Source organism: Carcharodon carcharias, chromosome 5, assembly GCF_017639515.1.
Source record: "Carcharodon carcharias isolate sCarCar2 chromosome 5, sCarCar2.pri, whole genome shotgun sequence".
Taxonomy (NCBI): domain Eukaryota; kingdom Metazoa; phylum Chordata; class Chondrichthyes; order Lamniformes; family Lamnidae; genus Carcharodon; species Carcharodon carcharias.
In genome coordinates, this window is record NC_054471.1 from 126,464,135 (window position 1) to 126,490,954 (window position 26,820).

The 26,820-nt window shown below is 46.6% G+C and overlaps 1 protein-coding gene across 1 annotated transcript in view; it reads right to left on the bottom strand.

The window, feature by feature from the left end:
* Positions 1-26,820, bottom strand: part of nkain2 (sodium/potassium transporting ATPase interacting 2) — a 418,979-nt gene that overhangs the window by 349,079 nt on the left and 43,080 nt on the right. The window contains exon 3 of the mRNA XM_041187394.1: positions 3,359-3,439. Coding sequence (XP_041043328.1) covers positions 3,359-3,439 — 81 coding nt within the window. The remainder of the gene's footprint in view (positions 1-3,358; positions 3,440-26,820) is intronic.

The window sequence follows — 26,820 nt, forward strand, 5'->3', positions numbered from 1 at the left end:
ACAGATATTTTATCTAAAACTTCCTCCCTATTCAATTTTAAACCCTTCTAGTGACCGGATTTCCTCCTCTTTCACCATGGCCTGGGCAGATGCAAAGACAGATGCAAAGTATTCATTTAATACCTCAGCCATGCCCCCCCGTTTCTATGCGTAAATCCTCTTTTTGGTCCTGAATCAACCCTACTCCTCCTTTGACCACCCTTTTATTATTTATATGCCTTCAGGCTTTGTGATTCCCTTTTATGTTGGCTGCCAGTCTCTTTCCATACCCCCCCTTTGCTTCTCTTATTTGCATTCTCACATCCCCTCTGAACCTTCCTTATTCAGCCTGGTTCTCAATTATATTTTCTACCCTACACTTGTCATAAACACACTCTTTCTTCTTTATCTTAACTTCTACCTCCTTTGTCATCCAGGGAGCTCTGGATTTGTTTCCCCTACCTTTCTCTTTTGCGAGAATATCCTTGACTGTGCCTGCACCATCACTTCTTTGAAGGCAGGTCATTGTTCAGCTATCATTTTTCCTGCCAATTTTTAGCTCCAATTTATTCAGCCTAGATCCACTCTTACCCCACTGAAATTGGCTTTCCCCAGTTAATTATTCTTGCTCTGGATTGTTCATTGTCATTTTCTATAGCCAACCTAAACCTTATGATGCAATGATCACTGTGCCCTAAATGTTCTCCCACTGAAACACCTGAAGATACTGATGCCATCATTAAATCTATTATCACTTATAACTATTTCCACTGCTTCTAAAAACCTTTGGTTTATGACACTCAGAAAATGAATCTGCCAAATTTCCAGGTACAGCATGGAACTTGTCCTAGTTGTGTTTTACCTTGTTATTTGTGCACAACAATCACCTGGAAAGCTGATCTTATTACTGTTTCCAATTGACACCAGCTGATGATTCTAATTTAGCCAAGTCACAGCTACACATTAAAATAACCAAAAGCTTGGCCTAAATAGCCAAGTGGTTATGGTACTGGGTTTGTAATGCCAAGATCAAGAGTTCAAATCTCACAATGGCAAACTATGAAACAATGTAACTTCATCTGAAACAGATGGAAACAGGTTTACTCAAAAGAGTATCAAGAGTTCAAATCTCACAATGGCAAACTATGAAACAATGTAACTTCATCTGAAACAGATGGAAACGGGTTTGTACTTGAATGAGTTACAGTGTGGAAGCTACTTGGAAGTCAGTACTGAGGAGCTATCTTGAACCAAAAGACTAGTCGAGATTAATTCTTCCACCATAACATCTTAAAATGACCAAATACATAAATCTACAAAATCTAAAGTAAAGCAAACCTTTAGTCTTCTGCATCTAAAAATGTATGGACCTGGATTTCTCTAACGTTGAAGGTCCACATCCAGTCTGTTACTCACTGAAGATGGTTTAACATGACTCTGGAGTACTAATTAAGTTTTAAATGCAGTACAAGTGATGTGAAACTATATCAATGGAGCCCCTAAGTACTAAAAAAATTATCCAGGGAGCCCGTTTATTTCCACAAACTTGCTGACAGTTTCCCCAATGTCCTCCAAGATAACTAATAAAGATGTTGGAGAACAAACACCTTAACACTGATTACTTTGGGACTATATTTGTATGTGATCAGCAAATTTATGGATGATAGGAAGATATGTGTGGGTGTAAAAACCTTAGCTAAGAAAATCAGATTGCTGGCAGACATAGGAGCAGTTGGGAAGTAGTATGGTAGATACCTACCATACTAATGTGGACAACTGCACTTTAATTATGTTGGTTCGGTATTATCTCACAGCAACCGGGCACTGTTCTGTTAGTTGCGGAAGAACAGCGTTAAGTTTAGGGGCAGAATTTAATGCCCTGCCCTCCCCCAGAGGTAGGTTCAGAAGTGGTGGTTGGGGGAGGGAGGGGGGTGGTCGCAGGGGAGGTGCCATGTGAGCAGGCAGGGGGTGGTGCAGAGTGGTGATCCCGCCACTTTCTTGGCTTCCTCCAATGAGGTTTGGCCAGGAAGGGTCAAGGGTGGCTGGGAGGCCAATTGAGGCCTTTAGGGGACTATTCTGCTTCTGCTGGTATCTAATCAGTAGTGGCTGGGTACCACGCCATTCAAGCTTACTGCCAGGAATACCCTGGTGGGTAGGACTGAGGCCTGGTAGGGGAATCGTTCCGTGCCAGGCACTCCATGCCTGATGGAGGCACTGATGGAATAAGACTCTCAAATTGGCAATCCTCCCCCACCACTCACTGGGGTCTCCCTGTCTGGCTCCGGCGAACTCACTTCACTCACCCTTTCCCTTGGGCTCCATTGTTGATTCCTGGTTTAAGATACACTGCAGTACCAATGGGGCCACCACTCTAAGTGGTGCTGCTGATACCAGAGAGCTGCCCCAGTTTCTGATTGGCTAACAGACCCCTGAGGAGGGACATCCGACCTGCACCAGGATTTCCAAGGGGATATTTCCCTCACAGGATCCAGGAAGGCAAGTGCCCAATTGGATTCTAAACCCATTGGAAATCCAGAAAATGGCCAGTGCAGGGTTGCCAATGGTTTCCCAATGGTGGACAGCTCTCCTGCCGCAACCACTAAATTAGGCCCAGGGCTTTGATACAGCCACGCTGGGCAATGTGCTGTTAGCATTCCTGAGAAAGTACTCTTGGAGCAGGATGAGCTAACAGCTTTTTATGCCTCCCAAAATAGAATGCTTCATCACAGACAGCTATCTGGCAATGACTGCTCCGACCAAAAGCTTCACGGAGCATTTCAATATTGAACACAACTGTACATCAATGAGTTATGGCTTAGGTTCTTGACTTTCTATTTTTTAAATTCATATTTTAAGCCCTAGTCTACTAGTGTTTATCTCATTTCAGCTAGATGAAATGGTTGCACTACACTATCTCATTTTATTGTTTTGTTCTTCCATCAGCAATGCCTCACAACCCCTTATGGCACTTATTCCTCTAGAGATAGCAATAATTAATGTGTGAATATAACAACATTATTTGAAACAACTGAAGGAGTTTCTTTCCCTTGAGGAGAAAGAAGCACATTCTAACTTCTTCAGTGTAGAGAAATATTTAGAATTTATATGATCAAGTTATATTAAAGCCTGATGCAATTGCCTCTGGAATAAACTCAGTTTACCTGCAGATTTCTCCACATGAATGAACTTACTGCATCTTGCACCTGTTGGTCAAAATAAAGTTTGCACAGAACAGATATAGCCACAGTTGTGTCAACCTATTCAGAACGACATGATAATCTTTAAAAATATCTCAGGACAAAGGATGCTTTACAAGACTGATTTAATAGCTTGTATGATTAGAGGGTGAACAGCTATGGAACATCAGGTGGCAAATTACCTTTGCAAGGCCTCCAACCTCCAAGTAGAAGCAGATAACAAACACATTCCACGTGACCCAGAGGACCATCCAGACGGCATACTTTGGGAAGAGGAAGAAAAGAGAAAAACAGCTTGAAAAATGTCTGATTTGAAAATGCCTTACCTTGAAAAAAATAAATAATTTGATGCATTTAACTATGCATCATGTAAATTAGCTGTTAATATTTCAGAGTATAAAACTTGTATTTAGAACAAGCTGGAAATATTATAATAATAAATAAAAACTTGCCCTATGGGTGGTACAATAAGTTTTCAATACAAGCAGGGAAGTATAAACTTAATAAATATTAGAATTTTGAGGACATTAAATTATATTTTTAAAAATAGATATGTAACTCTGACTACATTTATCAGAATTTCACAAAGATATTTTCCTTATTCTCAGATCTAAGAACTTCCTACAACCACCGCTATGATTCTCTCAAAAAGCAGGTACTAGTTCTGCTCTTGCCATTTACATCTTTGGTTTCTTTATTGTCCCTTTTACATCCCTCCTTTTGCCTTGCACCATCCTCCCTTTTTTTCATTTAATCATTTCTGCCTTCCACCTTATCACACACCACCCTCTCTAGTTCTTTCCACCTCTCCCCCCTCCCCCCCCACTCCACCTACTCCAACACACATTTTTCCCTGGTTCTGTACTTGTTCAGAAACTGTAAAATTTCTATTTTTTTTCCAGCATGAAAGGTTAACTCTGTTTCCACAGATGGTCCCAGATCTGCTGAGTGTTTCCAGTATTTTGTGATTTTATTTCAGATTTACAATATCCATCACATTTTGCTTTTGACGTTATATGATTTCCTACAAAGTCCACTGTTTCACCCTCTCTAATGGCCTTAGGAATTATGGCCTGAATTTTCAGCTTGGTGGGCAGGCGTGATCAGCGGGCCCAGGATTGGCTGGGAAATGGACTGCCGACCATGATCGGCGCTCGACTGCAGCCAGCCATTGTGAATCTGGTGCTGAAAGGTTCAGCGCTGCCCGAGTGAGCAATGACGCAGGCACGGGCCAGTACTGACAGAAAACTCCTTGAAGGCAGAGAGCTGCCTCAGGGAGCTGAAGACCTGAAACAGCAAAAATAAAGGTTTCAAAAGCTGAAAAAAGTGTCCATGCATCATAATCAGTCACCTGAAAACTTAGCTTATGAAAAATTTATTTATATTTTATTTCATCACAGAAATCTCATCCCGCCTGTGGATGAAGTTTGTTGAAAAACGCAAAGGCCATCTGGCCGATTCACCTGTCTGCCAACGGTAGGGCCAGGTAAAATGACAGACAGATAATTGCGCCGTTAATGGGCTTAATTGCCCTCTTAATTGTCAGAAAGCATGCCCGCCTGATCAGCGTAAAATTCAGCCTTATGAACTGATGAAAAGCTCTCTTGATATATGCTTTCAAATCCCTTTGAAGAATAACCTGAAACAGAATCAATCAAATGTTTATCTATAACAATTGTGAATGGATGTTAAGTGCCATGAAGTTGAAAACACATGGGGCAGGATTTTGCCCTTGGTGGGGGTGCTCGGCTGGGACATTGGATTTTCAGTCCGAGAGGGGTCGGTTGGATTAGTAGTCAGCGCACCTGACCCGGGAGTGAAAATCTGGTCCCAACTTTGATAAAGCCCTTCCCAGTATGGCATCCGATGTGTAACTTCATTGGAATTGATAGTCCCAAATCAAAGGGGCTATAACTACCTGTAGCTGTCAATCAAACTTTGAAATGGCAGGCACCCTACTATGATAATGGATGGTTGTGAAATTAGTAATGCAGCAGCAATCCAGTAATGGAAACCCTCAAGCTTATGTCACCAGATGGCAAAAGAGCAAACAATCATTTGTTTAACATTCTAGACATTTTTTTCAAAGATTTAAAGGGCAGGGCTTTTAATTGCCTTGACAGCTTGACAGCTCCCTTTCATAGGTGCTTTTGACAAGAACCTTTGACAGGTGTTTCTGGCTGTTTTAACAGGTCTGTTGACAATTCCAATGAGCTTGACAATAATGAGTTTATGCGCTTTTTACTCACATTTATGCCTGCTTTTAACAATTACAAAGAGCACCTGACCACCACCGAAGGTGTTTTGGAACCAGATCCAAAGGGGTACCTTAACTCTCTAAAGGGGTACCCTGGCTGTCCAAACAAATCCACCAAGTTCAGACCTACTTTCACCAGGTCTAACCAGCATACTTTGGGTTTCACGCTCCATGGCTACCAAATTACCACGTCAGTGGAGGCAGCTGATGATTTAAATGGCTAGCTGCCTCCGTAAAATGTACAAGTGAGAAACGTGCCCAGCCCCTATTCCTGCCCCCATAAAAAAGGGAAGTGCTGAGTTTGTGGGCGGAACTTATGATTTTTAGGCAGTTCCCATTTTTGCCACAATAGAGATGTGAAAATCTGGGCCTTGATCTGCATTGGTAGACTGCAGGCAGGCAGGTCATGATGTCAATCTATGCACCTTCAAAATGGCAGTACTGACATCAAATCAGCATTTGACACCAGCTTGCCATTTTGGAGATCAATGCTCCAGTCAACACTGTCTCTTAATCATGCACAGCTGAAGATGTGTTCAGCAACTTTATTTAAAGGGGTCATTCACTATTTGCAGATTAGTTATTGATGGATTTTTGTTGGCTGTCTTACTGACTGTATGAGTTTGATGCTTTCCAGAATTCTTAGAAATTGTTAAAGTCTGCAGGGAGTGTTGTGGTGAAGGAGTTGGTCCTGACTTCAAGGATTCTGCACAAACCAGTTGCTCTCAGAGATGGATGCAGTAGAAGCCATTCTCTCTGGAATACAGCATGACTGTGAGAATAAGCAGAGGTCATGCAGACCAGGGGAAGTTGCTGAAAGAAAGATAAAGAGGAAAAGGAGGAGGACTCTCAGCAGGAGGCCTTATCCACCCAGGGCATTCAGGGATTGAATCTCAGCAAGGAATAAGGTGTCAAATGTCAGCAGTTCGGTAAGGACATCCTCAATGAAATCTGCCACCTGCAGCAGCCACATGTGCAACCTTAGACCACAGCAAGGACAGAATTGTCAGTGGCTGTGAAGGTGACTGTGACCATGAAACCTTTATGCACAGGACCCTTCTGGGCTGGACTTGGAGATATTTGCATCATGTCAACATTTTCCATCCATTGTAAAAGAGGCCACTGATGCTCTTTGTTCAAAGAAAATTGACAGTATTTCATTCTCTCTTTCAGAGGACAGCAGATATAGTGAGCAAGCGGCTTCACAAGAATTGTTGGCTTCCCCATAGTGCAGGATGCCACTTTGCGGGCCCTGCATGTCAATTCTGAGGTGTAATGTAACTGAAAGGGATTCAACTCCTTCAAAGTCCAGCTGATATGCGATCATATGCAGAGAATCATGCAGGTTGATTTCCAGTATCCTTGCATGATGCCTTAATTCGGTGGCAGTCCATTGTGTCATCTGCATCTCTGCTACCACGCTGAACTACTGCATGAGAAGAGTTATCCTTTGGCAATGGGGCTCATGACTCTGGTGCACAACCAATACACAGGTATGCAATATACAATGAATGCCACACAACATGTGATCAAGCAGACCTTTGTCATGCTGAAACATGATTCTGCTGCTTGGACTGCTCTGAAACAGCCTTGAAGAATTTGGCAGAGAGGTTGTCAAGATTTGCCGTGGTCTGCAGTGTGCTGCAGAACCTCACGATCACGAGGGCACAGCCCTTTCCACCAGCTACATGGTGAGCAGCTGAGGAGCAGAAGCATGAGAAGGAGGGAGGCAGGAGGCAACCAAGACGTGGTGCCAAGCATTTCATTGTGTAAACCGATCAGCTTTACTTCTGTAATTAAAACAGGAAATGCTGGAAATAGTGAGCAGGTCTGGCAGCATCTGTAGAAAGAGTTAATGGGCTGAATTTTCTGTTTGTTGGGTTGGCATGCCCGACCCAATCGGTGGCGGGCGCAGAGCCGATCGCCACTGGCGAAGCAGGCCGTGCCACCATTTTGCGCAGGTGGGTCAATTAAGGTCCGCCCAGCGCGTTTCAGACTCCTGTGTACAGCGGGAAATTCAAATGTGTGGCGGGCATGTACAGACCACTGGTTCCAATGGGGAACTAGCAGTCTGTATAAAGAACGACCAAGCATCTTCCTTTAGGCTGTTCACCATGGCCAGTGACTGGGCTCCAGAGGAGGTGAGGACAGAGAAGGAGGAGGGGGGCAGGCTGCAGGGTAAGCCAGCAGGGGGCCAATGTGCCTCTCAGTTCTCCGATGCCTGTCTTGCTGCCCTCCTCGAAGAGGTGTCAAATCGTCGGGAGATATTGTTTCCTGAGGATGGGAGGAGGAGGGCCCCCCATGTGATCATGCAGGCGTGGCAGGAGGTGGCGGAGGCAGTAAGCTTTCAAGATACTGTGTGGCACACAGGAATCCAGTGCTTCAAGCGCTTTAAGGTGGCCATTGGGGGAGGGGGTTGGGAGCAGCCGTACAATCTTCTGGTGACTGATAACCAGTAGTGTGGACAGGAGCTGCTGGGGGCCTCAGATGGGTCACTGTGGTTGGGGTGCGGCGTGCGCGTGCAGAATGCATGAGCCCCAATAAATGCTCTTCTCTGTTCTGCAGGCAAAAACAGAGAACAATAACCGGGAGCGTTTGCGGATTGGTGTTGGGCATGCCGTGCTGCAGCACGTCTCCATCTTTGAGGAGCAGGTCATGGAGTTGGGGAGGAGGCAAGCGGCCAGGTCAGCAGGTGTCGTAGAGGTTGGGGTGCAGCAGCCAGGTATTTGTGGGCCACAGTCCCATCCACTCCGTCTCCCCACCATCCAAAGCGCTGATGATTGCTGCAATCGTTAATGCAGCAACACTGCTCATTCACAGACTGATACAGTCAGACATGTGGGTCATACAGAAAGGTCCCTTGGTCCCTTGAGGATGAGCGTCTCTAGCATGTTCCAAAGTCACCTTATCCCATTTGTGACGACTATCCCCATGGCCTAACATGCCATATTATCACTGCTGCACATCCAAAGACTTATTGTATCTTAGGAGGGTTTGTTTCTCCACCACCCTTTCAGCCAGTGCGTCCCACATTACTCTGTCCAAAAGGTCCTCAGCACCTCACCTAACAACCTCATGGCACTCAACTTAAATAAATGCCACCACGTTAGTCATCCCTGCGCCAAGGGGAAATGTTGCCTTCTGTCCACCCATTCTATGCCCCTCATAATGGTATGAAGGTCAATCATGTGACTTGTCAATCTCCTGTGCACCACGGCAAATGTCGCAAGTATATGCAATGTTTCCTCATAACCCCAACTCTCCAGGCCAGCATGCATCCAGGTCAGGAACCCCTGCACTCTCCCCACTCCAATGCCATCCCTCCCATGAAGCGCAGGTCACAAGTGAACACAGAAGTGTAGATGTGGCCTCAAAAGCATTTTCTGCACTTGCAACATGACCTCCCTTTTCCTACATTCTATTCCTCAGCTAATAAAGGCAAGTTTGGCTTCGACCTTGTTAAACGCCTTATGTTCCTGTTCTGCTACCTTAACGGGTCTGCCCAGCAAGGTCCCTATAAATCGTCGTGACTTTCCACAGTCCTACCATTCCTCATGTATTCCCGTACCTTGTTTGTCTTGCCCAAGTGCTTAACCGCACACTATCCACATAACATTCCTTAGGCCATATGACCAGCCTGTCTGTATGCGTGGATAATGTTTGAGCCTCCTGTTGACTATTTACCACCCCACCAATGTTCGACTCCTTAAGGCTCTTGAAGGTTGAGCACATTACGAGCCTGGCGGGGGGGGGGAAGGGATGAATTGTGTTACTGACTGAACGCTAACTGATGCAATGTCCTTGTTATTAATTTCAGCATCACCTCCGCATGGCCGCCAGGAACAAGTCCAGAGCACCCCCCACAAACACCTGAGGGGCATCACTTGCAACTTGCTTCACATCATTTCAGCAGACCAGGCACCAGCACAGCAATTGCCACATCGGTGGGGATTATGACGTCGGCTAACATCCCGGGGCACAGTGGAGAGGGCATTTCACAATCGCTGGAGGATATGGCACAGGCAGAGACTGCCGATGGCACCAGCATTCCGGAGGACTGCAAGGGAGCAGGCACATGCTGAGTAGGGCAGTGATGATGTGCCTCTAGAGATGTCAGCTATGCAGCAGCTGCAGGACAAGTGGCAGGGTGCCTGGGAGCATCTGGCAGGGTTGCATGAGGGTGTGCTTCACTGTGTCTCTGTGATGGAGGAATCCAGGCAGAGTGTCAGTGATGGCATGAACCTCAAGACAGACCTTCAGGCTTCCTCCACTGAGAGATTGGCGACTCTCATGGAGAGGGGCTTCCAACAGATTGAGAATCTTCTGATTGGGTTACGCTCTGACCTGCAAGCCCTCAAACCGCTAATGGCCACAGGTGGTCATTGGAAATGTGGGAGATGTTCTGGGCACCAAGTGTCCCAGCTCGGTGCCCATGCATCTGCAGAGAGCAGGGAGGTCAATGTGACCTCACGTCGGTGCAGCAGCTGCCTGTCGTCGCTGCGACCTCCTCTCAGAGTATTCTGGATGAGGGTAGCAGCTCCTCCGCCCCTCTGCCAGTGACCGTTGCATTCATTGAGGCTGCGACAACTGGGGAGGTGCCAGTTCTGGAACTGGCCACTCCCTCCCAGGCGGGGCCTGCACAGGCTCCATGGGCCAGAGGACAGCTGCCAAGGTCATTGAGGCCAATAGGACAGCAGAATCAGCAGGCTGTGCGATGGGATGGCACCAAGACGTAGCACCCGCAAACGTAAGCATAAGGCATGTTAGGCACTCCATGGGTTTGACACTGGTGATTTTGTGTTGGCCCTAGATTAGGGAATGTTTCATTATCTGTGTCAGAGCGATGTGTGTTATTTATTTTGGTGGCAATAAAGTCCACTTTTCTGACCATGGCTGAGGGTGTTTCCTTTGTGCTGCATTTGTATGTTTCACAGACATCTCATGAGTGTTTGAGTGGACATTGATGTTTCTGTACTAAGCCCTTAGTTACAGCTGATGAGGTGGAAGATGTAGAACCTAAGTGCCATGTGTGGAAGCGCCAGGCAATGCTGGTCCTGCAGATCCATGTGTGTGGAGCTAGCTGAAGGTTCGTTGGATGAAAGTGTTCCGGATGGCTCTGCCTCCTTGGTGCAGAAACGGGTCGGCGTGCTGCCCCTCATCATTGCTCTTTGCATGCTCATCCTCTGAGCCACTGCTGGATTCATCATGCGCTGCCTCATCCACTGTGTCAAGGTCTTCTTCATCAACTGCATCCCCCCTTTCCAGCGCAAGATTATGCAGAGCGCAGCATGCTACCGCTATCATAGAGAAGAGATCTGGGGGGTACTGGAGTGCACCCCCTGAGCGGTCCAGGCAACAGAAGCGCATCTTGAGAAGACCAATGGCTCTCTCCACCTTGTGGTGCCATGGCTCCTATTGTAGCGCTCCTCAGCTTCTGTTCTTGGATGGAGGAGAGGCATCATCAGCCACCTTCTGAGAGGATAGCCCTTGACACCCACCAGCCCATCCATCCAGCCGAGCCAGAGTAGTGAAGAGCCCCGGCACCTGGGAGTGTCTGAGGATGTAGGCGTCTTGGGAGCTGCCTAGGTGCCTTGCACAATCTTGCAGAGTCTGCATTCTGTGATCACATACTATCTGAACGCTCGTGGAATGGAAGCCCTTCCTGTTGAGGAAGGCACCGGGCTCACTTCCTGGCACCTTGATGGCCACATGTGTGCAGGCTATTGCATCCTGGACGTGGGGGAAGCCAGCAATGGCCGCGAAGTCTCTGGCTTGCTGTGTCTGGCTTGCCTGGTCACAGCAGAAGTGGATGAAGATCAATACACGTCTGAATAGAGCGTTTGCAACCTGCTTGACACAAGCGTGGACAGCTGATTGGGAGACACCGCAAAGATCACCCACCGAGCCCTGGAAGAAGCCAAATGCATTGAAGTGGAGGGCAACTGTGACCTTCAGAGCTGCTGGCATGGGGTGTCCACCCACACCATTAGGGGAGATCTCAGGGCCAATCATCTGACAGATAGAGTTCACCATCCCCCTTGACAGTCAGAGCCTCCCTTGGCACTGCACCTCAGTCATGTTGAGGTAGCTGCTGCGCCGCCTGTATATCCTGGCAGCAGGATAGTGGCATCTTCTGTGGCCCCTTCCACCTTGGACAACCTCTTGGCCCTGTGCCCCTTGTGCCTGCACCTGGCCTCCCAAAGGTGGCTCCCCTGGAGGCTGATTCTCCACTCCTGGCCTGCTCTTTATTCTATCCTTGCCTTCCTCCTCAGAGGAGCTGCCTCCAGTGGAGATATCAGAACCCATACCCAGGCTAAACGGAGGCCTCCGGAAAGCTGCAGGCCCGATAAAGATTACTGTCTGCAGATTGGTGAGCTGAAGCTTCAAAGTACAGAGAAAGTTATTGGAAATCGATCTGAACTGCTATAGATCACACAGGCAAGTTTAAAACATTTTCTGCATTAAATACTTCAGATAAAACATTAACAACGCTTCTGAGCCCACATATCCTGCCCGTGGATGAGATTTGTTAAAAAATCAGTTACCCGCCTGCCCGTTGGGCCCGTGCGCAGTGGCGAAGATCGCACGGGCTCCTCAAAATTGGTGTCGATTGCCGAGTTAGGTGCCTTAATGAGGCCTTTCATTAATGGTGGGCATGCGTCTCGCTTCTGCTCAATGTTTTTGGCCTGTTACCTTTCATCAGAACTGGGAAAAGTTAGAAATCTAAATGGTTTTAAGCGAGAAAAAGGGGAGAGAGAAAATGAACAAAAGGGAAGCACATCAGCCAGACCAGCGGACACCTGACCACTATATCCTATTGTTTGATGCCTGAAATTCTGACAGGTTAGGCAAAAAGTGAGATGGACATCTTGACCTGCTGTTGGGATAATGTTGGTATACGAGCATTACTGGTACTTTACAGGCGGAACGTGTTTGTTCTTCCAAATCTGTATTCCTTACCTTTCAGTTGTAATAATAGTTATTATGCCTCGTACCCAAGTGCAGATTTTTAAAAATGTCACTTTGGAAAATCATGATAATCAGTGTCAGTAATTTGCATTTTATAACAAATTTATTTCTTTGCTCAAACACCTGTTAATCTTACACTCTGATGAAGACTCTTCAGAATTAAAGAAGTTTTTCCACAAGTACTAGCTTCAATGCAATAATGGCTGCAAGAAATTACTAATTTTAGCTTTTGTGCAGATATTTATCATACTGTAAATAGATGCACAATTCTCCCATAGAAAGTGCAACATTGTAGAACGGAAGAGAGAGAGAGAGAGATGTTAAGACAGATTTTTCATGGTGAATTCCTAACTAATCGAATGAAACTCCTAACGCAGAGTAGGCAAATCACATTTTTACCTGGCTTTTAAATTCCCATGAAGAGAGAGCAAGCACATGGATCAATGATGAAGCAGCTCTGTGTTGGCTCAACCCTAATAGCTGCAGCTAGCACAGTGCCTGAGAAATCAATGGATACTGTAATGGCACAACATCAGGGGACAAAATGACCTGGAAGGAGCAGCTGTAATGAAGTCAAAACTGTCAGCACTTGCCATCATTAGTGCATAAAACTGACAGTTCTAGCACTGCAAATGCTTAGTTAAATGCAGTTAAATCCCGACGTTGATGTCACTCAAATTTTGTTCCTCCACAAGATGCGCAGCTTCAGTCTTCGCAGATGCAATCATTGCCCCTTCAACCACTGGGACAAAAGCTGGAACATCCTCTCTAACAGCAGTGTGGATGTACCTACACCAGATGGACTGCAGTGATTCAAGAAGGCGGATCACCACCTCCTTCTCAAGGGCAATTTGGGATGGCCACTAAATGGTGCACTTTCCAGCAATACATGCATCCCACAAAGGAATAAAAAAAACACAGAATCAGTGAATTAATATACATTTCAATCTTTTATGCATTTTTCTTGCTGAAAAGCCACTGAAAATGTTAAGCCTTGTTGAAAGACGTGTACTAAGCCATAATTACTGGTGAACAAACTCTCTGGTAATAAAAAATAAAAAAGCAGAGTATTACTTAAACAGAGTACGGCTGCAGAATTCTGAGCTGCAGAGAGATCTAGATGTTCTAGTGCATGAGTCACAAAAACTTAGTACGCATTTGCAGCAAGTAGAGGGCTAATGGAATGCTATCCTTTATTACCAGAGGAATTGAACATAAAAGTCAGGATGGTGTGCTTCAATTATACAGGGTGAGACCATATCTCGAGTACTGTGTGCAGTTTCGGTCTCCTTATTTAAGGAAGGATGTAAATACATTGGAGGCGGTTGAGAGTAGGTTTACTAGATTGATACTTGGAATGAGGAAGGGTTAGACAGACTGGGCTTGTTTCCACTGGAGTTTAGAAGAGTGAGGAGTGACTTGATTGAAGTATATAATGGGCAGAATTTTGCCGTCGGTGAGCAGGGGGCAGGGCCTGCTCGCTGACGCATAAAATGAGGCGGGATGACGTCGGGCGGAACCCCCAATGTCATCCTGCCCCATTCAAATTTTCAGGAAGGCGGGGACACAGCAAAATCAGCTGCGGGCCCGCCGACCTGTCAATGGCCAATTGAGGCCATTGAAAGCATCATTTAAACAATTAAAGGACCTGCCCGTCCAAGCTTAATGTTGGTGGGCAGGCGAGGCGCCCCAGCGTGCAAAAGAAAAAAACATGAAACCTCATCCACTGGTGGGATGAGGTTTCATGTTGGGTTTAAAAAAGTTTAATAAACTTATTATGTAAATTATGCCAATGTCTCATTTCAGGTGACATTGTCACATGCCAAGGAATTTTTTTTTTTTATTTTTAATATTTTTAAAAGTGCAGGGAGAGCTGACTTTGTAAAAGAGCACAATCTCATTTGAACAGGTTTCTTGAGCCTTGCAAATGTTGCTCATAGTGCACTTCGGTTGACAAGGAAGTGATTCAAATTTGAGGTGCCAGCAGTGAGTCAAAGGCCAGGAAGAGTTTCTGGTTTAAGTAGGCAGGACATTTGACAGCAGGGTCAAATTGAAAGATATAATAGGAATGGTAGAGGGGCACTGGGCAGATATAGCAGTGTACAGAGATGACACAGATGGCAAGGATGTTGGGTGCACTCAGTAGGAGATTTTTTTTTTCAGTTATGACATTCCCCTGTAATAGTCATTCCAAGCTGTGCAAAATAGTGCCTGAATGGTCCAGCTGTATTATGAATTGCTCCCAATTCAATTGTACAGATAGCCTGAATGGCCTTGCATACAGCTATGCACAAGTAACCCAGCAATCTATGTACTAGCTAGCCATATTAAGTTGATTTGGCACCTCAGATGCAATGCAAACTTCAAGCTTCATGTCATAACAATACAGAATACTAATACCAAATTGTACCTCACGTTTATCATTGTCTACCTGCTCCATATTGCACTTTCCTGCATTTCCTTCTATCTGAGTTCTTATATGTATGTATGAGAGAAAGCTAGCCAGAAATATAAAAACAAGTACTAAGAGTTTATATTAAGAGTTAAATATTTAAAAAAAAACGAGTTAACAAAGTAAGCGTTGGTCCTATAGAAAGTGAGTCTGGAGAAATGAATATGGAAAACAAGGAAATGGCAGATGAATTGAACAGATATTTAGCATCATTCTTCACTGTAAAGGATACACGTAACATCCCAGAAGCAGTTATAAATCAGGAAATGGAAGGGAGGGAGGAAATCAGGAAAATTACAATCACCAGAGAAGCAGTAAATTGTTTCAACTGCAGGCTGACAAGTGCTCGGGTCCTGATGGACTTCATTGTAGGGTCTTAAAAGAAGTGGCTAGTGAAATAATTGATGCATTGGTTTCAATTTTCTGAAACTCCCTAGATTCAGGAAAGGTTCCATTAGATTTGAAGAGAGCAACTCCATTATTCAAAAAGGGAGAGAAACAGAAAACAGGAAACTATAGACCAGTTAGCTTAGCATCTGTCACAGGGAAACTGTTAAAAGCTATTATTAAAGAAGCTATAGCAGGGCACTTCAATAAGTTCAAGGTAATCAGGCAGAGTCAACATGATTTTGTAAAAGGGAAAATCATGTTTAACCAACTTATTGAAGTTCTTTGAGGAAGTAATATATGCTGTGGATAAAGGAGAACCGGTTGATGTATTGTACTTGAATTTCCAGAAGGCATTTGATTAAAGGTTATTGCAGGAAATAAAAGCTCATGGTATAGGGGGTAACATATTAGCAAGGATAGATGATTGGCTGCCTAACAGGAAGCAGAGAATAGGTATAAATGGGTCTTTTTCAGATTGGCAAGATGTAATGAGTGCTGTGCCACAGGGATCAGTGCCGGGGTCTCAACTGTTTGCAATTTATATAAATGACTTAGGTAAAGGGATGGATGGGATGGTTGCCAAATTTGTTGATGACACAAAGATAGGTAGGAAGGTAATATATTAAGAGGACATAAAGAGGCTACAAAAAGATATAGATAGGTTTAGTGAGTGGGCAAAGATCTGGAAAATGGGGTATAATGTGGGAAAATGTGAAATTGTCCATTTTGGCAGGAAGAATAAAAGAGAGGCATATGATCTAAATGGTGAGAAATGGCAGAACCCTGAGATGCAGAGCGATCTCGGTAGCCTAGTGCATGAATCTCGAAAGGTTAGTGTGCAGGTACAGCAGGTAATTAGGAAAGCTAATAGAATGTTATCATTTATTGTGAGGCGAATTGATTACAAAAGTTGGGAGGTTATGGTTCAGTTGTAACAGGGTATTGGTGAGATCACATCTGGAGTATTGTGTACAGTACTGGTCTCCTTATTTAAAGAAAGATGCAAATGCGTTAGAAGCAGTTCAGAGAAGGTTTACCAGACTAATACCAGAAATGGGTGGGTTGTCTTATGAGGAAAGACTGGACAGGTTAGGCTTGTATTCCCTGGAGTTTAGAAAAGTAAGGGGTGACTTAATTGAAACCTTTAAGATCCTGAGTGGTCTTGACAGGGTAGATGTGGAGAGGATGTTTTCTCTTGTGGGAGAATCTAGAACTAGGGGCCACTGTTTAAAAATAAAAGGTCACTCATTTAAGACAGTGGTGAGGAGAATTTTTTTCTCTCGGAGGGTTGTGCATCTTTGGAACTCTCTTCCTCAAAAGGCAATGGAAGCAGAGTCTTTCAATATTTTTAAGGCAGAGCTAGATAGATTCTTGCTTAACAAAGGGATGAAAGGTTATCAGGGGTTGGCAGGAATGTGGAATTGAGGTTACATTCAGATCAGCCATGATCTTATTGAATGGCGGAGCAGGCTTGAGGGGCTGAGTGGCCTACTCCTGCTCCTAATCCGTATATTCGTATCACTCCCCAAATAAATTTTGTTCATCACACTTCAAGCATGATATTTTTGGTATCTTAGCTATATACATATACAAATTAAATGTTAGACTCTGGTTGAAATTCTGAGGGTAACAGGGATAGGGAGGGCTTAGGTGAGTTGCCTGCTTACCACTATGCCTGATTTGGTACGTAAAATCAGGCATGGTGTAAACCAGACATCTGACCTGAACCATTCAATTCTCACCATGCAGATTCGGATAAAATCATCTTTTATGTTTTCGTAAGAGAGCAAAAGGTCACAACTAAAAATGCAAAGAATGCATGAATCTGAAGTAAAGAGCACAGAAATACCACAACTGAAGAACTACTAAAGAGCAACGGAAACAAAAAAATCAAGCCTAAGCAATCGGCAAAATGCACCAACAAAAAAAAATGAGAAGACAATATAATTGTTTCAAGACTAAAGTAAAATACCTCAGATGCTGGAAATCTAAAATAAAAAATAAATAATGCAACCGTGGCTAACAGGAGAAGTTAAATACTTTGGGCGGAACCGTCCCAGATTTGCACTAGGTGCTGTGAAAAAAGACATTTTATCTCCTGGCCACAATGGTGGGTTTTTGCGCCATATCATCCCCTTTCTAGCATGTCCCGCCTCATTAATAATATGAATTCAGAGGAAACACGCTGGGTCACTGGCGGGCAGTCTCTGATTTGCCTGCCACACCATTACTTTGACATTTCCTCATGCTGGCTGCCATATTTAAACTGCAGCCACATGCCAAGTTCTCAATGCTTGCAGCACAGGACTGATCCCGTGAAGACATGGCCCCAAAAATCAAGAAGAGTGCAGTCCCCTGATAAAGAGACACATCCCTGAGATGCCTTCTGGATGCCGCAAAGTCCTGCCACAATGTCCTCTACCCCCGTTCTGGCTGCAGGAGGCCTATCAGTCTCACTGCTCTAGCTTGGGAAGTGGTGGCAGAGGTGGTCAGTGCCAATGCTGCACACAAGAGGTTGGTCATCCAGTACAGAAAACGGATGAATGATCTCATCAGTGCCGCAAGGTTAAATCAACAATCTCACTAATCTCAACTCACCCATTCACAAGGCCATCACACATTCACTAGCATCTCACTCACTGCCAGCTCAAGGGATATCACCATTCACTCTCTCACACACACCATCACATGTCCATTGGGCCTCACCTCCTCTGCAGATCGCCTCCTCATCCCACTCATGGCTTTACTGAGCAAACGCACATGCCTGGCATCCTTCTCATTTGGCTTGGCATGCACCTTGCTCAGACTCTCTCCATCTGTCTTTATGCAGGACAAGATCACACACAATCAACAGGAGAGGTCCCAGACTGGGGTGGAGTGCCAGGCATCAAAGTGCTCACTCCATTCGAGAGTCACGCAAGCTGGCTGGGGGAGGACGTCGACCATTTCTGAAGCGATGGTGAGATCTGTGGCCAACATCCAATGAAGATCCTGCACCACATCATCGCTCTCGCAATGCTACTCTGAATCCACTGTTCTGTGTTCAATGCAGCTGTCAAGCACTAATAATCTCCACTTTCTGTCCTAGGCACATCTGACATGTCGCCGTCCAGCAACCTTGACCCCGACCCCAGCATCAAGAGAACCTTGGATGAAGACCCTAAGGGCAGCACGGTTGAAGATCCATCAGTGTTCACCAATACCCTCCAACAGACCTCGGTGGGACCTAGATCTAGAGCAGGCTTGGGTTCACAATCTGGTGGTCACTGCATGGACCGGTGTCCACAGCAGGAGGAGGCAGTTTCAGTCGAGCTCCCCAGCACTCAGAGGATTGCTGTGGAAGAGGCATTTGTGAGGTCCAAGTCAGATGACGAGCCTCTGGATTCGGCCTTCCAACTCATCATGGAGAGTCAGCTGAAGATGGCGGGGCATCATGCAGAGTTATTGGAAGCTCTCAACAGAGTGGCAAGCGAGTCGGAGGAGTGCATCCGCCTGTTCTCTGATGAAGTGGTGCCAACATGAGTTCTTTTGGAGGTCTCCATGGGGAGGGTGGCAGATGCCATGGAGACCCTGGTCCAGCAGATCACGGAGATGTGCGCAGACCTGCAATCCATTGTGGTAACCATGGGTGAGTTCCTACAGTGGCAATGCGAGGGGGGAATGAGGCACCTCGAATTCCCTTCAGGTGCTCCTTCCTTTCAAGGAGTGAGGCTGGGGTCCTTGGGCATCCGAAGGGAGGAGGAGCAGCAGCTGCTCACTCCTACAGTGGCCCCTTTGCCTGTGACTCCCTCAATCTCATTCTCAGTCACTGCAGGGGGAGCAGCTGGCCCACAGAAGCTAAAGCTTGGGCCCTCAAGGCCTTGGCTCTCCAGAGGACGCACGCCAAAGTCATCAGCTGCAACAGAACCAACCATTGCACAGATTATCTCCACCACCCGATTCGGATGTCAGGGCAACATCTACAAGAAGTGGTAGGCCTAGAAAAGTTAAGAAATTCTGATCACAATTTATCACTGAAAATATATTCACCTCAATGAATAATGTGTAATGTTGTCTTTCAGGTTCATTGGTAGACTTTGCAAGACCTCCCCTTGCATTCCCCACCACAGTAACAGTTCAGCTGCATGCAGCAGACCACAAGTGATTCGGGGGGGAGTAGGGTGTGTGGCAGGACCTTTTGGAGCCTCGTGCAAGCTCTCTCCCATGCACGCGGTGCCTTCATCCATGATACTCATCTCACTGTCCCGAGCATTTTGATTTTTGCCTGCTGGGGTTTTCTTTCAGTTGTCCATCTGAGCTAAATTGCACCCCTGCCCACGCACTCTCATGCTACACCTGTGCCCATCTAACACGAGGCTCTGCTCACTTTCAATTTAAAAGACGTGGTCGTAGTCAAGTTTCTTGTAAGCTCCCCAGTCCTTTCCCCTCACCAGTCACCCATATCTTTTCCCCCATCACTTGGACCCCTCGGCATCACCTTCCACCTCCCCACCGTCACCTACCAACTCGAACCCTTGTCATTTCAGGATGTCCAGGTGAATGTGCATGTTCTCTATCTTCCTGAAAATCCCACTCCCATCCACATTGACCTCCCCGACCTCCTGCTTCCCATCCCCAGTCTCTGCGTCCCCTCCAACTACCTCACTGTCCCTTCCACCATTACTGATGCACCATCACCCTCTCACCCTACTGGCTCCCTCTGCCCCCTCTGATACTCACCATTCCATCCTACCACGTCAACCCTCAGTTCACTTCCCAGGAGGCAGCCATTGGCTCCACAGATCCCTCCCTTGCACACTCACCTGGACATCCCCACCCCACTTACTTCCTCCTCCACCATTACTCCCTTCTCAACCCTTACCCTCTCTCCCCCCGGACACCTTGCCTCCTCTGAACTCCCCCCTCTCACCGCCACCCCCCCCCCCCCCCACCCCGGCTACCTACCCCCTTCCAACTCTCTCCTCCCCCCGAACACCTTTCCCCTTCTGAAGTCCCTCCTTTACACCTTCCTCCCCTTTATACCTACCTCCCCACTTGCAGCATTCTCCCCCATTACACACTCCTCCCCTGGACACCTTCGACCCTCGCCCCACCTAACCTCCACAACACCGACACCTTTGTTTCCCATCCCCCCCAATCTCACCACCCCCACCACCCCACCCCACCCTCCCACCACCCCCCCTCCCCCACCCCACCCCCATCCCAGCCCTGCCTGGTACACCTTCTCCCTTACTCATACCCAGACCTTCCTCTCCCCAACCCCATCTTTGCCAATCATCTGTATCAGCCCATGGCCAAGACCGTGATGTTCCGAAGCAGACCCAAAGCATCAATAGAGACTGCCCACCTTCCGAGAGCTGCTTCACGGCAAAGCCATGTGCATGAGAATCCTCTCAGCATGCGATGGACTGTTTCTCCATGGTCCGGTAGCTGTAGGACTCCAGCATCTTCTCGGATGTCTGTGATCTGAACAAGACTCTAAAGGTAGGTCCTGCATATCACACTTGTCCAGACATGTTCTGGGCCAGCGTGATTTCCTGCTGGTGTAAAGTAAATCGGGCGTGGGGTTGTGGGATTTCAGCCAGGCCTTACTTTGCATCCCATTAGTGGGATGCAAATCATGTTCCTGCCAGCGTCCAGCAGGATTTGCATTCTGCCATGGCGAACACCATCGGATGATCCCACTGTGATTTCATGCTGGTGTGAAACCGATTTCTGCCCCTCACGCCAAATTCTCCACCTCCTGCCCACCATGATGCCCACTGCTAATGGGACCAGACAATTCTGTCCTTTGTGTCTGTCTTCAGAGAGCATGAGGAACTGAAAGATTAGTATCAGTAAAAAAAGTAGTACTGGAGATTGAAAGTTGATGAATCCCCTGGGCCTCATGATCTAATCCCAGATTTTTAGAATGAGATGGTGGTAGAGATAGCGGATGCATTGGTGGTCATCTTCCAAAATTCTATGGATTCTGTAACGGTTCCTGCAGATTGGAATATAGCAAATGTAACACCACTATTGAAGAAAGGAGGGAGAGAAAAAACTGGAGACTACAAATGTGTTAGCCTGACATCAGTAGTAGGGAAAATGCTAGAATCTGTTATACAGGATGTGATAACTGGACACTGAGAAAATAATGGTATAGTCAATATCATGGATTTATGAAAGGGAAATCTTTCTGAGGATGTTAGTCACAGAATAGATAAGGTGGAACCGGTAGATGTGGTATATTTGGATTTTCAGAAGGTTTACGATAAGGTCCCACACAAGAGCTAATAAGGAAAATTAGGGTACATGGGATAGGGGGTATTATACTAGCATGGATTGAGAAATGGTTAACAGACATAAACAGAGAGTAGAAATAAACTAATTATTTTCAGATTGGTGGGCTGTGACTAGTGGGGCACCATAAGGATCAGTGCTGGGCCCCCAGTTATTCACAATCTATATCAATGATTTGGATGTGGGGACCAAACGTAATATTTCCAAGTTTGCTAATGACACAAACTAGGTGGGAATGTGAGTTATGAGGTGGATGCAAAGAGGTTTCAAGGGAATTTAGACAGGCTAAGTGAGTGAGCAAGATCAGGGCAGGTGGAATATAATGTGGAAAAATGTGAATTTATTCACTTTGGTCGGAAAAACCAAAATGGGAAGTATTTCTTAAATAGCGAGAGATTGGGAAATGTTGACGTCCAAAGGGACCTGGGTGTCATTTTTCATCAGAAATTTAGCATGCAGGTGCAGCAAGCAGTTAGGAAGGCAAATTGTATGGTGGCCTTTATTGCAAGAGCATTTGAGTATCGGAGTAAAGAGATTTTGCTGCAATTGTATTGTGTACAGTTTTGGTCCCTTTACCTAAGGAAGTATATACTTGCCATAGAGGGGGTGTAGCAAAAGTTCACCAGCCTGATTCCTGGGATGGCGGGATTGCCCTATGAGGACTGATTGAGGAGACTGGGCCTGTATTCTCTAGAGCTTAGAAGAAAGAGGGATAATCTCATTCAAACATACAAAATTCTTACAGGGGTAGACAGGGTAGATGCAGGAATAAAAACAAAAAAACTGTGGATGCTGGAAATCCAAAACAAAAACAAAAACAGATTTACCTGGAAAAACTCAGCAGGTCTGGCAGCATCTCTCTCTCTCTCCGCCCCCCACACACACACCTTAAACCAGCTTATATTTCAACTCTTTCTTGGACTCGAACTCAAGTTCTGTCGAAGGGTCATGAGGACTCGAAACGTCAACTCTTTTCTTCTCCGCCGATGCTGCCAGACCTGCTGAGTTTTTCCAGGTAATTCTGTAGATGCAGGAAATATGTTTCCCCTGGCTGGGAAGTCTAGAACCAGGGAACACAGACTCAGAATAAGGGGCAGTTCATTTAGGACTGAAATGAGGAGCAGTTTCTTCACTCAAACGGTGGTGAATCTTTGGAATTCTCTACCCTAGAGGGCTGTGGAGGCTTAGAATTAAAGTATGTTCAAGACAGAAATCAGCAGATTTTTCGATATTAAAGGCATCAAGGGATATGGGGATAGTGTGGGAAAATGGCATTGAGGTAGAAGATCAGCCATGATCTAGTTGAGAGGCTGAGCAGGCTCGAGGAGCCCAGTGACCTAGTCCTGCTCCTATTTCCTCTGTTATTATGTTCCACTATTGGGGATTGGGCTGACAGCTCTTCAGGGCACAATGCAGTCTGTAATTGGACCCAACAACAACTACATAATTGGCCACCACCAGGAATATGCCTCCCGAGGGGTCCGCTGCCACCTGCTTTTGACCCCAGCAGTAGGACTTCTGCTGTTGCAATAAAATTTAGGTTGCAATAAATTTCAGGTAAATTAACTTTTATCAAAACTAATTAAAAGTTATCACTTTTATAATTGCTTACATAAGTGCCGTTTGGTGACAATCTTGTTTCGAGTTACTATTCAAAACATGGTTTGCCACATAATCAAGACATGGGGCAGAATTTTTAGTTAGGTGGATGGGTGCAAGCCCAACCCGCTCCAGTATTAAGTAAAGCACATTGACGTCGGTCGAGTGTGCCGACATCAACGCACAGTCTCGCGATATTTCACTAGGCAGGCGTGCAAGGGAGACGGAGGTGCACCCGTCATTAATTAAGTAGCCAGTTGAGGCCCTTGAGACACCAATTGTCTCCAACTTTATGTAGCCTGTGCGATGTTTAGGCTGTTGTATGGGCAAAACGGGCAGATGGACAGGCCACAGTTAGCAAAACCTCATCCTTGGGTGGAATAAGAGGGGTCAGAGGCCTTGTCAAAGTGATTAGTGAGGAGTTCAGGATATCACTTGCTGCTAGTTGCTTCTGTGAACAGGACAGTTTCATTTCACATCAGAGCTGCATTCAGAGAATTTCGAGGCTTCAGTTCAGGACTCAGTGTTGTTTTCCAGGACCCTGGAGGATTCACACCACGTGGGGCCTTCCAGGCTTCAGTCAACCTTCCCTTATCCTGGTAATGGGGATTGTGGTCCCCAATGGAGGCATCTCCTCTGATGAGCAAGAGAGGGCCAGAAGGGGGAGGAGGCCAGATGTCACTATGCAGCTTCCAGGGAATTGACCTGTGAGATGAGAGGTGCAGGCACAAGGGGCGCAGGACCAACAGGAAGTCCAAGGCGGAAGGGGCTGCAGAAGACACAAATATCCTGCTGCCAGGGTTTAGAGGCAGCGATGCAGCTACTTCAATATGTCCGAGGTGCAGTGCCGAAGGAGGCTCCGTCTCTCAAGGGAGACAATGACCTTTGTATATCAGAGGATCGGCCCTGATTTCAGCTTCAGATGTGTGAGTAGACACCCCAGGCCAGTGGCACTGAAGGTCACGGTGGCCCTCAGTTTCTGTGCCTCTGGCTCTTTCCAGGGGTCAGTGGGGGATCTGTGTGGAGTCTCCCAATCAGTTGTTGACAGTTGCGTCAAGCTAGTGACAGAAGCTCTGTTAAAGCATGCATTGACTTTCATTCATCACCTCATCAGATGCCATGGTCACTGGCAGAGGGGCAGAGGAGCTGCTGCTGTCATCTGGAGCGCCCTGAGAGGAGTCCGCAGAGACTATAGGCAGCTCGTGCACCAACGTGAGGTCACATTGGACCTTCCTACTCATCATTGATGGACAGGCACCTAGCTGGGATACTGGGTGCCCAATCCATCTCCCACACTGACACTGACCAGCTGAGGTCATTGCCAGTGTGAGAGCTTACAGGTCCAAGCGCATCCCCAGGAACCCTTGGTTGAGACCCTGGAGGAGCCTTGCCATGAGAGTTGCCACTATCTCCATGGAGGAGGCAATGCGCTCGGCCATGAGGGTCAACACAGTGCTTATGTTCTGCAGGAACTCCTCCACAATGGTCACCATGGCACGCATTCCCTCATGTATTTCCGCTAGATCCTCCCGCACACCCTGCTGGTCATCCAGCACCTGCTACCTCATAGACAACTCCAAAGGCCCAACATCAGCCATTGACTAAGCATTGCCCTGGACCCAGCAGTTGTCTGACTGCCGGCGCCCTCGGCACTCATTGCCTCTGTCTGTACCTCAAACGAGTGTGAAGTGCCTTCACTAATGTGCACAGATAGACTACACAGTGATGCTATGCCCTCCGAGGTGATGGTATCTGTGCTGGTGCCTGCTTGACAGAGAGGGTGTGATGCAGGTGCGTGATGAACATGGTGGTCCTCAGGGATCAGGGGTGGGCTGCAGGCTCCTCATGATAACCTCTTGCCGGTGAGCCTAAAAGGGAGAAGTAGGACATCTCATTAGTTTAAGTCATGACATGTCACTGTGCATGCCTGGTACCTTGATGAGACAGAGATATGCATCATGGTGCCCTCGTCTTTTGATTATCAATGAGGATTCTAGGTTCAAGGCTCACATTAATATAGAGACTACATTGGAATGGTTGCAATAACCGACATTCTCACCTCAATGCACTGCACTCTTCCCTTCCTCTGGCACCCCAACCTCACCGCAGCCGCTTGACTGAGATGCATGGCACCTCCCCAGCTCCAGGGCCTCCTGTTCATACCGCGTTGAGGATGAGGTGCGGTGAGGGTTCCCCGTCAGTCCACAACCTCTCTACATTGTTATGGGATGTTTTCTCCTGAAAGGACAGAGGAACATTGATTAGTCCACCTTGTACCTGCAGTACCAATGCAGCCTGGCCAACCCCACCTGAGGAGCACCTCGCTGGCCTCAGCCAAATTGTGACCCTGCAGCTGCAAGGCACTCAGTCCAGGCAGCCAGGGCTCACACCTTTGGCCAGATCCTGCCTCATTGACATTTGTCACTCACACTCTAACACCTCTGAGGTCCACGGGCGGAAGGACAGCTTTTAACTGTTCTGCAAAATAACCCATGCCAACACGGTACTCACCCTTTCCGATTGCTGTAGATCGCTGAAGCCCTTCAGGCACTGTGCCCATATGCGCCTCACCACGTCGTGGCTGCTGACCCTGGATGCCACCTCCTCACAGGCCTTTTTGGTGAGGTGGGGGGGCCTCCTCCTTCCATCTCTGGGGACAAGGGTTTCTCTCCTGGCTGCCACCTCCTCCAGCAGGGCAGCGAGGCGCTCAACGGAGAAACGCGGGGCCGACTGCCCTACCGACCTGCCCTCCCACCTGCTGTGTCCACCCGCAATGGATTCCATTGTGTAGACTTCCACATCCTTCGGTGGCAGCCCTCCGGGGGCTGCAGAGGCCGCTTTTGAATTGGCTGGTTGGTCGCTGTTGGACCCGGCAGACATCATGCCCCTGCCTGCCCCTTCTCATTCATTCCCAAACCGCGTATCACGCTGGCTGGGCCTCAATTGGCGCACCAGTGTAAAATTGCGGTGCGCTGCCTATCATGGAGGGCGGGTGGCTTTCCAACTGCCTCCGCCAATCCCGCATGCCGAGGGCAAAATTCTGCCCATGAGAAATGAAAAATATGCATCAAAATGATAATTATTACTTTTGTAATGGAATTTTCTGTTTTTAAGGTGCGTTCTACAATGCTTTCTATTGGATGCATATGTCTTTCTGAAAAGCCTGACTTCAGAAGTTAATGGGAGCAGAAAGCCATCAGGTGGACATAGCTCCCAGGATTTAGTTCTAATTACAACTTGCAGATTTTTAAAATGATTCACTGCAAGATTATAAACATATTTTAATCAAGTTTTTAAAGCATGCCAAGGTTTGTTATTTGTAATTCACAAGCTTTCCTGTGGAAATGGACTGACAACTGAAATCTCCAGAGAAGCACTGGGAGGAATTTTAACCCGCAAAAAATGGACATCTTTGGATCGGGTGAAGGAGGTTAAAAATATTAAAAGCCTGAATCCCAACTCCACCTCATCTCTAACCACTTCTAGTTTTAGCATAGGTGGGATGGCGTGTGGAAGGGGTGGTGGAGAGAGTATGACTAACCCTCTCTGAGGAGACGGGTTAGCACTTTAAAAATTATATTTAGGCTGTGTGCCTCACTTGTATTAACCATTTGAAATTTAACTCTGGCTGGCTGGATTTCCTGAGCCTGGTGAAGCCCAGCTACACAGTGCCTCGGGAATGCTGGATAAGAGGG